At 36.7% G+C, this 15,673-nt stretch overlaps 2 protein-coding genes across 11 annotated transcripts; both read right to left on the minus strand.

The window, feature by feature from the left end:
• Positions 1-676: 676 nt before the first annotated feature.
• On the minus strand, positions 677-7,708 carry LOC120169549 (B3 domain-containing transcription repressor VAL2-like). The gene is made up of 13 exons (XM_039177668.1): positions 7,407-7,708; positions 7,122-7,250; positions 6,505-6,586; positions 6,292-6,393; positions 4,941-5,578; positions 4,748-4,844; positions 4,473-4,647; positions 4,312-4,388; positions 3,821-4,246; positions 3,468-3,517; positions 2,724-2,837; positions 2,556-2,623; positions 677-1,535 (listed from the first exon to the last, which is right to left on the minus strand). Exons 2-13 carry the CDS (start codon positions 7,232-7,234, stop codon positions 718-720), a joined length of 2,760 nt encoding a protein of 919 aa, XP_039033599.1. The 5' UTR covers positions 7,235-7,250; positions 7,407-7,708; the 3' UTR covers positions 677-717.
• On the minus strand, positions 7,085-14,620 carry LOC120169546 (pre-mRNA-splicing factor ATP-dependent RNA helicase DEAH1-like). 10 transcript variants are annotated; one of them, XR_005520673.1, is made up of 6 exons: positions 11,978-14,620; positions 11,814-11,892; positions 11,093-11,603; positions 10,943-10,981; positions 10,653-10,840; positions 10,357-10,558 (listed from the first exon to the last, which is right to left on the minus strand). XR_005520673.1 is itself a non-coding variant. In XM_039177665.1 (3 exons), the coding sequence occupies exons 1-3, from the start codon at positions 14,515-14,517 to the stop codon at positions 11,571-11,573; spliced, it is 2,652 nt and encodes an 883-aa protein (XP_039033596.1). In that variant the 5' UTR covers positions 14,518-14,620; the 3' UTR covers positions 10,354-11,570. The 10 variants fall into 10 exon arrangements, 2 of the variants coding, with proteins under 2 accessions (XP_039033597.1, XP_039033596.1); XR_005520670.1 differs by having other exon boundaries at positions 10,356-10,558; positions 10,653-11,228; positions 11,320-11,603; XR_005520671.1 differs by having other exon boundaries at positions 10,356-10,558; positions 10,653-11,115; positions 11,229-11,603.
• Positions 14,621-15,673: the final 1,053 nt, after the last annotated feature.

The raw sequence follows: 15,673 nt of genomic DNA on the forward strand, positions 1-15,673 counted from the left end.
GTTGGCATGTAATTAAAGAGTTAAGTTGTGTATGCTCTGAATATTTTTGTAAACTTATATTACAGTATGTATATTATTGTATTTTCTTAATACAAGTCCCAATATTTTACTATTATTTATTAAGAGTGTGTTTTAAAGTCAATGTAGTATCTCTGACTCATATCCGGGTCGGGTATGGGTTGGGGGTGTTACACTTACACCCCTGATATTCTCGTGTTTAAAGATAACTATCAACTATTTGACATTAAACACTTACACTTCTGACAATCTCAGTACTTGAAATCAGGACCTCAAGACATAACAACAATTATTTCATCATCGAAATCATTTCGTAAAGTTATATTTTTAGAAATATAAAAATGAGAATCAAATTATATGTCATGCATTTATTGGAGGAATAATTGTTTGTACAAATATTTGGATTTTAAAATAAAATCGAAATAAAATATTAATTACACTTTTGCTAAAAAAATTAAACAAACACTTATTTTAAACTAATTCAATAAAATATAAAATTGCTTGTGTTTTATGAGTAAAAGAAGGGTATATCCTTCTGTCTATAATATATTTATGGTATTTTTGTTTTAATACATAAATATTCGGGGATTGAAACCCCGAACGTCAAACAACGTATGGATTTTATACTCCAAAAAGAACACCAAACCAAAGGGGGTTTAAAAAGAATTTAAAGCAAAACAAACGGAAACAGGAAATGTCTCATTGAGGATCCTTATCTCTTTCATCGACTCCGTTGGATCCAGTTTCGCCATTTTCTTCTTCCTTGCTCTCAGGCTCTTCATCGGCCGAAGGGAAACCGCCGTTAACTTGTGTCTCACCTTCCCCGGTCCCACTCGTGCTCTGCGGCGGAGCGTTTGACGGTGCCGAGTTTCCCTGCTGCTCGTACACCAAGCTTGTGAGGCCATTCTCCTTCAGGTATGCCTCCAATGGAAGGGTCGCCACTTGAACAAGACTCGTCATGCTCGGGCCGTCGGGACCTAACTGCAAATCGTCCTCACGGTCAGGATCACAGTTCAAGTCTATCTGTCCCTTGCTAGCTTCAACCGACTTGCTGGCGCTCTGACTCTTGGGTTCCAACTCGTTATTCGATCTTGCTTCGTTCTCGGATGGATTGAGGTGTGATGACGATACATGTTTGGAGCTGCTGTCCACTTCCGCTTCTTTGCCGGGACCCCATGCTTGCTGGTTCCCCTGAGCAATCATCTCTGCTTCACGCTCCGACTGACGCTTCTTCTTACGCATCGTGAGGGTTTTGAAACGACGTTTAACCGTCATGCACACAACACATGTGCATGTCGGCTTGTGTTTTCCCTTCCCACTAGGTGGCTGGATGCATACAATGCAAGAGCAACCGGGACGATGCCTTGGGTGCTTAGTTGTGGTAGCCACGGACGTCGGGCCTGAATTATCAACGTTGTCTCCAAGGATTGCAGCATTGGCCAAAGCATCCAAACCAGGTGATGATTTGGGCTCTGGGGTTGGTCTCTGGAATGCCGCTATTCTTCTTTTCTTGAAATCTATGCATAAAATATTGCTTAATAGGGGGTATCATTTGTAGGTAGTGTCTGGAACTCAATGAAGCCGACTAAAATATGCAATCAAATCAAGAGAAGAAAACACTGATAACATATAGCCAGTAACAGTTTGAATGTCTGGCAAAAAGAAAGAGTACATGAACTATCAATTTTGATCCATTTTAATATTTAGACTTTTAATTTTTTTTAAAACCATATCTAATATTTAATTTTCATTTTAGTACCCATTGTTAAAAGTTTAACGTTGGTCCATTTTAATATTTAGACTTTTAATTTTTTCAAAACCATACCCAATATTTAATTTTCATTTCATTTTAGTACCCATCGTTAAAAGCTTAACGAATTTAATACCTAAACTATCAGTTTTGGCCCGTTTTAGTATTTTTAAACTTTAATTTTTTTCAAAATTTAACGTTAAATTTTGAACAGTAACAAAAACTAAACTTTAGGTATGGTTTTGAAAAAATTGAAAGTATAGATACTAAAACGGACCAAAACTGATAGTTTAATAACTAAACGCGTAATTTATCCAAAAAAAGTATACAGTTCGAATGCAGAACAAGCATGTATAGGAATAGTTTGGGCTAGAACAATTTAATCAACGAATATGCGACGATGCCAAATGGCCAACCTTCTGCATTGCATATGGTCACATAAGCATGTAGCAACTCTTACTAGTGAAAAATAATTGTGGCATTATGATGTAGGTTTCCCTAATAGTGAATTTAGGGTGAACTTCTCAGAGATACCCAAACAGCTGGTCACTTTAGCCAAAAGAGAAAAAACTCATGGCTGAAGTTATCCCAAATTGACAAGCAAGAATTTATATAAGAAAGTTGAATAAAATTTTCTAGCGCCGCCTAGGCACCGAGGACGTAAGCACATTGCCGAACCTCGTTAAAATTCTTGTGTTCTTTCGTTTTCTTTGCCCAATTTATCAACAAAAGTCGATTTAATAAGCTCCTTTGTTCTTTAGAAAAAGAATATGTACCGAGAATGTACCTCTATTCAATCTAAGAAGATTTTTTAGCTCCCTTGGGGAGAGTTCATCAGGTGCAGAACATGATGACCTGACAACAAAATGCAGAGGAAATGAGAAGATTTCCTTTGGAACTTCATTAAAGGATACAAATAGGAAAGCACAAGAAATATGATTAAGAAATTGCTGACCTGCTTTGGTCCCAGTTATTGTCAGCACATGTCCATTTGGGTGGGAGAAGAACATCGACAGACAACCTTCTCCATTTAGAACAACTATCACACTGAGCCCATTGCTCTTGTCCCCTGAAGATCAAGATTAGCAGTTCAAGATAACAAAGGTTTACCCTACCATAAACTTGGGAAACAGATAGATCCTTTCAAGCACAATAACAGAGACAAGATGCTCAATTGAATGAAATAGAGCTGATCTTTCCAAAATGTCCATTGGAACTGACATATGAGCCTTTAGTATAACTTGTGACAGGTCATTTTGCGTGTGAAATCAAGATTTTTGAAATTTGTACAAATTATTTTTCAGATTCTAATTTGACATAAATTCCATGTCAATCCCATCAGTATAAACTTTGTTTGAACAGACCCCCCCCCCCCCAATATTAAACACACACAGAAAGAACAAGGAAAGATGTCCTATCAACAGATTTCGACACAGCTGTTAACTTCAGTTCATGTTCTAGTGTCAATGTTAACATAACTGCTGTTTATTGATATTACTAAATTTTCTGAAGGATCTACAGAGACATAAAAAAATAGAAATGCGGAGGAAAGCACCAATTATAAGTCCGGAGTTCCTCTTGGAAAAAGTAACTTAATTACAGATTATTCCTAATTTTTCCTCCTGCACAAGGGTTTTGCCATTAGATTCTTATCACGTTAACCATCAGACTACGGTTTTAAAATAATGCATATGCTCACCCGGTTGAACGGACAGCAAAGATGCTCCTCTTTCCAAAAACTGGAGGTTCCTGTGCGAAAAAAGAAACATGCATAAAAAATTACGTTATAATCACAATGATTTACTGAATATCGCGATGACTTTTACTATTTGGATAAGATATTCTTTCACGATAAATGTTGTGTCTATAAATATGTCTTTACTTAGAGCATAACGGATCCTAGTTTTCCTTTTATCTATTAATACAAAAAATAAATAACTGGTCAAATAGATTGGCAAACAATCAGTCAAATTGATAGGATGAGCCAAGTGCAACAGAACAACCAAACATACAAGCATTGTTATACTCAAATATTACAGGAAATGTACTCACATCATATTCTTCAAAATTGTGATCCTCGATCGTGACAACACTTGGTTTGATACTTGGTGGTGGGCGGAGCAAATCCTGTGCCTCTTCCCAAGTAAGTTTCAACTCCAAAGCATCCTGACTGTCAATCAACAACCTCTTGCTTTTGGACCCAATATTCCGAGTTCTTTTTCCCTCTGGAGTTAACATCGACGGTAGTAATAATCCCTCCTTTATCATGTCCTCGTGCTTCCCAGATTTATTCCAGCTAAAATCTCCACCAGTCGAACTCAAATGTTTGGACAATGCGTTTAACTGTGGATCAGTGCTTCCCTTTAGTGACTGGAGAAGGCCAGAGTAACCACTAATTATAGGCAGATTCTCAAAAACACCCGAAAAGAAACTTTCACGTGAAAGAGTGTCATTATGAATGACAGATGGTAGAGTTTCCTGTTTATTTGATCATATCAATAAATGATCAAATTTGCTGACATGGAAATTGATTGCCACTTTACCTGCCCTGTCGAATTGTTTGTTGCTTTACGAAACCCCATAACAAGCTTCCCTTCTGGATCCATGCGGCTAAATATTACTGTTCAGAAAGCCATATGCAGTTAGTCAATGGAAGCTAAAAACAAAATAATGAATTGTTCCTTTTTCAGTTTCACGATAGTACCAGTATCACCAGCCTGCAACTGCATAGACTGCATGCAAGGAGTCACGCCCTCCAAAACATACATCCTGCTGTTGTTATTAGGCCAGAATCTGAACTGAAACACCCATTCTTTTCCCTTTACATCTTGAATTCTTAGAGGAAGGCCCTCTGGTTGAGATATGGGAGGAAAATAAGCCTGCAATTCATACTCTTTTTGACTGATATGCAACAAATCTTCTCAACAGAGAGTAAAATAAATATCAGTTGCAAGGGTAGGATGTTGAATAGGAACTAACTTCAGCACATGCTTTTGGCAGAATCAACCGTCCAATCCGCCCAGCATCACTTGCACTTAGAACCTTTTCAAACAGAGGAACAACGGTGGAATTTGCACTGGAAAATTACACCGGTTAAGGATTTTACTGCACTAGTTAATGCATTGCGTGCATGTAAAAATAATTAAACCAATGATTGAACAGTGGTGGATACTCTCCAGAAATTTGCTGTAATTCTTGATCCGTAATCCTCGGCCAATAACGAGGAAGCAACTGATTTCGTCCACGTCCCTCTACTGGAGGCCGAGCAACACGTATCTGGGGAAACATGCTTGCATTCACCTCCAAACCTGTTGCAAGCACTGGCTTTGGAGGCTCGAGTAGAAGATGGAGAGATTTTGATGCCTGCTGCAAGACTGAAGACATCTTACCTTTTTCATCTACAACTGAACCAGGAAAGACATTTTGGTTCCCTAATGAACCACCCAACAAAATACTTAAGTTTTTTTGTGGCGATGTCTCAGAAATATTAGCTTTAGAAACGGTAGATTTCACAGCTTGAACTGATCCATTCGATGTTTGATTAGTATTTGACAAGAATGTGCTTCCAATGTCTATTGCAGGAGGAAAAACTTCCTCCTGTTTCATTTGCCCCAAGGACTTACTTGAGTCATCATTGTGAAGCTGAAGGAATAGTTCCAGCCCAATGTTTTCTGCATTGTTGTTCAACTGTATAAGCTTTAGGTTTTCATTGCCAATGCCATTTAATTGGTTGTCTGCTGTTATTAAGTGAAATTGACCAGCGTTACCCTTCACTATACCAGATCCATTAGGCTTTTCATCTTCAATTGTCTGTATGAATATGTTTTAAAAGCATCATAAGTATCTTAGCTTCTACATGTAAATATTTAAACATCGGCTAGTAGGAAATCCTAAGCCACTTAATTGGTTTTATGAATACGTGCAAGAAATTACCAATGGTATGAACAACAGAAACAAACTAAATTATAGAACTAATATAACAAAGATATTAACCTCCAAGGAAAATATCTTAACAGCTAACATTCATTTTTCCTCTCATATCACTCATTCCATAAATGACTATCCTCAGTTATCCTCACCACAGAGTACACAAAACCTAAGCCATTGTACATGCAAGGCAAGGTTAGATTTAGAATCATTAAATTCCAAGGCTATCCAGTGAGAATGTCTTTTCTTTTTAAGGTTTAACAAGAAAACTAAAATAATAATAAAAAATTGCAATATATATGTAGCCACTTTATTTAAATAATATAAATAAAGGAAAGAGAAAAAAAATCTTAAAATGTTCTAAACTAAAAGAGAGATTGCATCACAGGGTTGGGATAAAAACTAAATCAATTTAAGACAGAGAAAAATGAGATTGGATTAGAGGTAAACTTATACCCCGATCAAAAGATATGTGTCTAGTAATCATAGACCCTAGTCATCAACTTTATTGTTTACTTGGCATGAGACTAAAATATGCAGAAGTCATAATTTTAAAATCTTTTTTAAGAAGTAAAAGGTAAATAAGTTTATCTTACAGGGTTCAATACTGATTTTTTAGCGCAGCTTGCACAGATGATGCCCCTCCTCTCAAGAAGCTCAAACAAGCACCTGGAAGCAATACATCCACAGTGAAGACTCTGCCATTTCCAGAAGCATCGGGATTAAGTACAGTACTATTACGACTGGATGGAACCGAAGAGAGTATTGAAAATGACAACTCAAGAAGCTAAATACTTGGGATCACACACCTTGTCACATGAAGTACACTCCCTCCACCCTGACTCGTTTGAGTGGAATATGTCACAGAATACTGATTGCTCATATGCAGACCTACATCCAATATAAATCATAAATGAAATGTTTTTGAACAATTGGAGTTCTTGAGTGGAAATTGGTATCAGTTGGGAAAATTTTCTGCCTTGCTTGAATTCTTGCCTAGTGATCAAGTATTTTATGAAATCCACGACATAATTAAGTTTCAGGCAATGTTAAAAGAAGGTTATTTGAACAGATATTGCCTTGTACTTAGCCCATATTAATCATAAAAGAAGAAGAAGAAGGATATAAATACAAAAACTCAATCGTTCCAATAACTTTTCTGTTACTCTTGAACTTATATAAGAGCAATTCAAGGAAACTATACTCCGATTCACCATACAAAATTATTACAAGCCTATCCAATCAGTTCAAAAAAATTATACACTTACAAACAGCAAAACATAAATAAAATAAAGTTCCAATTGTTCCAGTCTTAAGACTCATCAAGAAAGCTTTTAGGTTGAGTGGCTATTGACTAGGAAAGGTGAGCTTAGCTAATTATTAAGCTTACAGAAGAAGGCTTAAGTGATTTTAATTTCATAATTACCCGCACTTATCGCATAGATTAGCAAACCCGCCAGATCGCAAAGCCCAGCCGTTTTTCCACTCAATTGACGTGGAAGCGCCGCACAGATCATTCATGCAACTCTTTAACGCCATGCTCTAAATTCAACCCCTGCAATTTAAAAACAAACCAAAAAAAGATATCAAATCGGAAACAGAGAAAATCTCCGGTCAGCAAAGAGAAAAAACAGAAACAGATTCGAAATCGGTCAAACTAGAACAGAAATAAATTTACATAAGAAAAAAAAACACTTCAGAAGAAAATAACCGGAGGTTCCGCGTCGGCAGCGTTGAATATCGTAACGAAAAAGATACGACGGCCACTTTTTGTTGTACTATCAGCGACTATAAGACTTCGATATGACGAGGATTTGAAAAAAAAAACTACTACAAAAGAGAATCGAGCAACGGAGAGAGATGAAACGAGGAGTTCCGATTAGGGACAAGTTGAATCAGCGATGTGAGAGACGGCAAACAATTCATGTGCATGCAAACCAAACAAAAACAAAGAGAGAGAAGAAAAAAGGTTTGGTACTTGGCGAAAATTAAAATGCATGCACGATGATACTTCAGGGCTCGGCGAACTCCGTCCTCTACCCCTTTTTTTTAAATTAAACCCTATTCTTCTGTTATAATAAAGTATTATTTATTTTTATTATAAAATACTATCCGTTTCTTTTAGTGTTGAATTAATACCTATACTCGCCGTGTGCTCGTTATTGGTACAATCGCCAAAGCAGAACAGTTCGATCAGATTCGAGTCCCAGTGAAGCCGTTGATAGTCAATCTCGTAATAAGCTAGCGCGTCACGGAAACTTTGATGTCTAATAAAATTGGAATTAGAAAATAGAGGTATATATAGGTCCCTGCACTTTTAAAAAAGTAAATGTGGTCCTCTTATTAATTTTTTTCTCAATGTGACCCTTCTATTTAGAAAATAAACCTAATGTAACCTTTTGATCATATTTTTTATCGTTAAACATTACTTTGTTGACGTGATAATATACGGTGATAACATGACGGTCCACAGTACTGACGTGACAATCTACGATGGTTGATAACGTAGTAGATATCATGATAGACGAGCTAAATTAGTATCTCAAACATGACAGTAGACAACACGTTAGCACCGTAGACCACTGCATCAGTATCGTAAAATGTCACATCAATATTGAAATGGTCAACGACAAAAAACGTTTATCAAATGACCATATTAAATTTATTTTCGGAGTTAAAAGGACATATTGAGAAAAAAGCAATATGAGGGTGATATTCTTTTTTTAAAATGTAGGGACCTATGAAGTATTTTTACCTATAAAATACGAAGAATATGAAAATACGGCTTGTGGACATCACTGTAATGTGCGCCGCTAGGCGCCTTTTCTGTCCTAACCCATGTTTTCGCGTGCCATATATATTAGACCTGAATTTACTGGACTACCCTTGGGTGTTTCTCTCTATTAAGGGTAAATAGGGATTTAAATGAGTAAGTCGAACTTGAATATTAATGAGCTGACTCGACTCACAAACACATGAGTTTAAGATTTTTAAGTTTGACTCGAACTAAAAATCATAAGTTGAAGCTCGTACAATCTCAAAATAAAAAAAAATTAACTTAACTCAATTAGAGTTCAAAACTCAAACTCGAACCTAAATTTTAATAGACGAAAACTTTATACTATTTTTTTAATTCAACACATAAATATTAATATTATTAATAATTTAATTTTTAAAAATAAAATTTTGATATATTATATTTCTGAGTTACTAGTAAGTTTTTTTAATCGAATACTAAGTAGTTCATTTCGATTTATTAAGAACTAAAATATATTTAAATTAAATATTTATTAAATTTTAACTAAATCAATCTCAAATAACTTACTATATATTTCGTCTTATTTTCGGCCTACGTAAACCACGACGGTTGTTGTTTTTGTTAGGAGAAATAGGTCTTTTGATAGTCCACGCATTCCAACGGAACTCTGTGTGCACAAGTGTCATCTGTAACAATAGTAGCTGATTTTTTCCGTTTCCGGTTTCTATTTATTACGTCATATTGATGGTGTGCTGATGTTAGGTGACCTGGCTGGATGCGAGGTTACCTACCTACCACGCTGAGAGGGAAACGCCATACCACGCGCTATTGAAGTTCAAAACGGTGGAGTTGGAGTGTGAAACAGACGCGTTGAGGTGCGCGTAGTGGAAGAATGAAATTGGGCCTTGTCCTAAAACAATGGATAAACTTAAACCAATAGTTAAAAGAAATATTGGGTCTAATTAATAACGTTCATTTAGATTTTTCATAAATAAAAAAAATAAAGTGTATGAAAGCAACACTCTTATATGGAAACTTAAAGGGTCTGATAGAAAATAAAATCAAAATATATATTTAAGTGTGTCATTATTAATATTACAGTATGATTATTAGATAATATTTATTTATATTTTTAATTTATTAATTATATATATAAATATTGCAGAAGTACTTGTTTGAACGTAAGATCTTTAAAAAAATTAATATTTTTTTATCATTAAGATTACTTAATAAATTTAATAATATTTAAATTAAAATAATATGTCATTTTAGATTGGACATATAATATTCAATCAACCAAGTATATCTAATTAAATAATTTTATACTCAATTTAATAAAGTGTAAAGTATGTTAATGGTTCCCCAAGTCACTCTGTAGACTATATGATTATTAAAAGTTATAAAATTATCCTTCAATTATATCAATATGATGGTGTCATGACGGTGCTGGTAGTGACGCTTTTGGATTCCGTCAGGCCAACAAGTATAGAGTTTTACCCACTTAGATCGACATGACGATTGTGAGGATGGATAGTGGTAGTGAAGAGGTGAACGGACGATGAACCGATCGTACATTGATTTTTCATGACAATCGAATAATAAAATGATAATATTAGTTTTTCATATGCTTAAGGTTCAAGTTCAACTTGAGTGTGAGCTTCAATCGATTTAGGTCTGGGAATAATTTGAGTTTAGATTTTTTTAAGTTTGAGTTGAGCTTGAAAATTGTAATCTCTTAAACTTTCGAGATGAGTTTGATAATTTTAAACTCGTGAACTTTCGAATTGAGTCAACTCAAGTTTAAATTTTTTTAATCAAATCAAATTCAACAATACTCAAACTCGACTTGTCTCATTTACGGTTATAACCACGTACCACACTATCATCCCTAAATAACAATCTTGTTTTTTTTTTTGTAGAAATGCACACATTGTTATTATCTTATACATCATTAACTCTAATATCTTAAGGTCAAGTTTAAAATACCTAAATATAAAGAAATTTAAAATTTATAGAGAGCAGGACCCCGTTCAGTCAATCCCTGCCTGTTTCATTTCAAAAACATCGAGATTAGCCTTAGCCGAACACAAGTAAACCTTCCGGGCCTGGCCTTAAACAGACAAAACCAAAACTCTTCAGCTTTAATCAAGGAGTATGCAATCACAATAAAAAATCTCATAAAAATATGAGAAAAACGACCTTCCTAAATCCTTAACCAGGAAATTAATCACAGCATAACTGCTACATCCGACCATTAAGAAATCACCATGGCAGAATCGTACTCCGCTATCAAAACTTATCGAGATGCAAAAAATAGCTCCAGACTCCAGAGCTATCTTAGCAAGCATATAACTTGGCACATTCAGCATTCACCATGGCAAGAGGACCTGAGAGAAATCGAAAGAATATCATTTTGCTTCATTATGATTAGTTCGAGATGGATACTCATGTATGTATGTGCAGACATAGTTTAGGGAGGATGGTTGAACCTTGAAACAATAAGAAAGTTTGCCATATAACTTTGAGAGCTGCCAATATCAAGAAACTGATATTTCAATGAAACTGCACATCGTATTGCTCTCACCCCAAAAAGTAGCAGGTTTTAAGTATAGGATCATAAGCACAATCACTACACTTACACCGATATATCCATTCGAAAATACTTCACAAGGAAACGTAAAACAATCATTTAAAGTCATAATCGACTCGGGATGGAGGAAGAAAAAATAGTTGGCTACAGACATATACCAACAACTCCCTATATCCCCAAAATACCTGCAAGCAAAAGCAAATTCAAACATCCACAGAAGTAAACAGCCCAGAAGAGACGACACTACGAACCCAACGGCTATGGTATCAATATTACCAGATACTATTAAATATAATAAAGGGGGGAAAATTGCATCACTCCCATCTGGATCACCAACTATCTCTGCAACAGATACAACCACAACAACCGTGTTAGAGCTCAAAATGATCTAATGCTTAATAACAAAACGGTAAGAAGCATTCTGCAAGTAATAAGGTACATCCCTGCTAGCCCAATACAGCTCAGTATTCTCTGCAAGTCTTCCAATTTAACCATCCCTGATAAAGATGGTTAACTCACTAATTGCTTCAGCACCTAAGTTTGTAACAGTCGAGGAAGTTCTGAAAAGTTCAGATAGAAAATTCATAAGAATTTTGAACAAGTAGCTAATATATTGAACAAAATAGGCCAACATGAAAACCATTCGAGAAAAAGTCTGAATAATAAGATTGCTTAAACAAAACACATTATATCTAGAACTGTTCCTTCAATTTCCTGTCAGGGAGGCAGATGCAAATACAATAAGACAGCAAATTAACCAACATACGAACTTGATTGCGCTTGAAAATATTCATCCTAAGATTGTTGCATGCTTCAAAGTTAACGACGAGAAGTCCAGATGGAATAACACTGTTTAAACATAAAGAAAATGGATTTTCATTAACAAAATCAGCAAACAGAAAACAAAGTTTTTACTGGTTCCTCTGCTGCTCACCCGTCCCTTTGGCCCTTCGGCATTTTCTTTGATGCTGCATCTTTAAAGTCCTTCATCTGGTAGTAATGTGGGGATATTTCGACCAACCATTCCGGTTTCAGCTCAGTTACATTTCTCATATATTCCTTGGTGGTAAGAACCAGTTCATGGTATACCACCCATCTCGGGAGCTCCTCTGCCAAGCCTGAGCTTGGATGTATATAGGCAGTTTGTCGACACTTTATAGTCCGATAAGAACCAAATTTATGCAACCTAGCCGAATTAGGGAAAAATCCAGCTGTAATGCATTTCTTTATAGCCTCTAAATCATTAGCACCGCAGGTTAGTTCAATTCCAACTCTCTCCAGAATACCCTCTAATTGATCCCTGATGTCTCTCGCACGTTTCATGCTCCTGGCTTGAATATAATTTTCATAACACCACTGTGTTGAGTAATTTGTTTCCCTCCATGCATTGTAAAAATTCATTAAAGCAATAAGATCACCCACATTGCCAGTATGAAAATTCTTCCTTGCATTATCAGCATGAACTTGCTTGTCCTTTGGACGGTAAAAGATAGAATTGCCTACAGAGAGCATAGCAGCAATGGAAACAACATCATCTGAACACTTATACTTATCGGAAGCAACTATCATTTTGGATAGCATTGGATCAAGAGGGAACTCTGCCATTCGTCTACCAACTAAAGTCAGCTCTGCAACTTTATTTAATGCATGCAATGCAGACAGAAGGTCAGCTGCTTTTATTAGAGCCTGAACTGTTGGTGAATCCATAAAATCAAAATTATGCAAATCATGAACTCCAAGACTCTTCAAAGAGAGAACAACACTGGCAAGGTTAGTCCATAGTATCTCCGGCATGGTATTGTCATCAAGATTTGTATAATTGAATTCAGTGTACAATCGAAAACACTTACCTGGACTTGTTCGCCCAGACCGACCTGCACGTTGCTTAGCTGAAGCTTTAGAGATAGGAGTTACTATCAAAGACTCCATCCCAGTCCTCGGATTATAAGATTTCATCTTGCAGAAACCTGGATCAATGACATACTTAATGCCATCGATGGTTAATGATGCTTCAGCAATATTTGTTGCTAGGACTATCTTGCGTGCACCAGCAGGAGTGGGTTTAAATATTTTGGATTGAAGCTCAGTAGGAAGATTCGCAAATATTGGGCAAATAATAAGGTCCGCAACTTTTGTCCCAAAGCCTCTTACCCTATGCTTCAAAATTTCTTCTGTTGTCTCAATTTCTTCTTGACCAGTGAGAAAAACCAAAATATCTCCCGGTGGCCGAGTCACATGGATTTGAAGTGCAGTAACAATTGCAGCATCCACGTAATCGGCTTGTGGTGCTTTTGTGTAGTGTATCTCAACAGGGTACATTCTCCCAGGAATTCTGAAAATTGGAGCAGAATCAAAAAAATCACTGAACTTCTCCGCATCAAGCGTTGCACTTGAGATAAGTAATTTGATATCTTTTCTAGATCGTGCAATATCCTTCACAAATCCGAAAAGAATATCAGTTGAAACAGTTCTTTCATGAGCTTCATCCACCATTATCACACTGTAGCTAGCAAGATCAGGTTCAACAAGCAATTCTCGCAACAATGCACCATCTGTCATATATTTCAATAGAGTCTTTCTTGAAGTGCAATCTTCAAAACGAATAGTATAGCCCACCTCACTGCCAAGTCTGACACCCATTTCTTGACAAACTCGAGCAGCAACACTCATAGCAGCAACACGTCGAGGCTGTGTACAACCAACCTTCCCACGTTTTGTGTAACCAGCTTCGTTAAGATATTGTGGTATCTGTGTGGTCTTCCCTGATCCAGTGTCTCCTACGATAACAACAACCTGGTTTTCCTCAACAACTTTAAGTAGATCATCTCGATATGGATAAATTGGCAAATCTTTCCGTTCCTCTTGTAGTTTCTCCAATTCAGATTTTGCCTTGGATTTCTCGGGTGGGTCAAGTGATATCTTATTATCAAACTCGTCATCCATCATCGACGTCTTAATAAACTCAATCTGGTCCTCAAACACAAACTGGTAGTCATCATTCATTTGTTTTTTATTTCTTGAGCCAAATCTCAATGTGGCCTTGCCAATTTGATGGTCTTCCCATGCCTCTTGCTCTGTAAATGGATTCATTTTGTCCCCAGCAGTAGGGTCTCTGCAACACTGAAGGGCCGCAGAAAGTCTCTTCTCCTGGTCAACAACCCCATCTTGACCATAAGCTTCTGGCATTTTGTACTCCCCAATATTATCATCCTCTTCTGTCCGCTTCTTCACAAGCTCATATACTTCCTTCTTGTACCTTAACTCACCATATTCTGCTTTGGTGAGCTTTACACCTTCAAAAAGGTACTTCTCATCTTCTATACCGTCCCTGAGCTCCTCGAGTTTCTTTTGCTCCCTCTTTTTCAAATACTGTTGCCTTGAAGCTTTCCTCAAACTATTAATGTCATCTCGCTCCAAGGCTCTAGATCTTCGTAAGGCCTCCTCTTCGTCCTTTCGAGAAAGCTTTGGCTCCATCAACTTCTTAGTTGCAGCAGCATAATGTTGTCTTATATTTCTCTCTAAATCCTCCCTCTCACTTTGGTCGCGCAATCTTTCCTCTACAGACTCCGACCCATCACCCTCATCTTGGGAAGACCTCCTTTTAACTCTTCTCTTTTCATCTACATGTATGATCTCCTCCTCATCGTCATCTTGTTGACATTCAATCTTCTTTCTGAAACGTTTCTTAGGCTTATCGGCTTTTTCAGAAGTGGTACCACTGTAATCTCCATCGTCATCAGCATCTAAAATTGCATATGCCCTTTGCTTCCTAGCAAAAATAGCATCTTCCCTTTCTTCTTTCTGATAAAATATTTTCAGAGGATGTTTTTACGAGGAACTTTACCAAAGATTTCTTCAGCAAATAAACGAACATCACTAGATGATGGCAAGCCATAGTCTTCGAGCTTGCCCAGCAAATCAGCAGGCGATGCCGCTCGCTTGGCCAGTCCAATAGCATACTCAACAAGCGTGGGCTCGGGAAATCCCAGCAACAATAACCTATCACAGACCCATGACTTCAAAGCGCTACCTGCCCCTTGCCCAGATTTCGAATTACCTGACAATGACATGGTTCCCTATCAATCTAGTTCGCAAAATTATCCTTCTCAACAAAGTAAGCAGAGAGAAAAACAGCAATTCGAATAAAGCAGAGCAATGCAGAGCAGAGAGCTGATAACTCAAAACTGAAGCGGAAATCAATTTTCGAGATAGGGGTTCCGAAAATTACCTGATTCCGATTCTCAGATCCGTCGGGAACTTGAAGGAAACAGATGGCTTGCTTGGCGGCGGGGGATGTGGGAAGAGAGAAACGAGCAATAAGATTGAGAAACAAACAATCAAATATAGGCAGTAAATCAGAGAAAACAAGTCCAACTATAACTCAAAATCTCCGAGAGAAAACCTTCAGGATTAGGGTTTCGGAAATCACCTAATATAATGTCCTCGTTTGTAGGAAACTTGGAGCGCAAGAAATAGATAAGGTTGAGGAGGAATGTCATTCAGAGGTTGGTAATTTCCTTAAATATATATATATATATAGTCGTCTTTGACTTGAATTGTCAAAATTATACAATATTATAAACGCGTCATATTATATATAAAATTTTAAATATGTTTTAAATAAAAAAAA

Source organism: Hibiscus syriacus, unplaced genomic scaffold (assembly GCF_006381635.1).
Source record: "Hibiscus syriacus cultivar Baekdansim isolate YM2019G1 unplaced genomic scaffold, ASM638163v2 tig00111769_pilon, whole genome shotgun sequence".
NCBI classification, from domain to species: Eukaryota; Viridiplantae; Streptophyta; class Magnoliopsida; order Malvales; family Malvaceae; genus Hibiscus; species Hibiscus syriacus.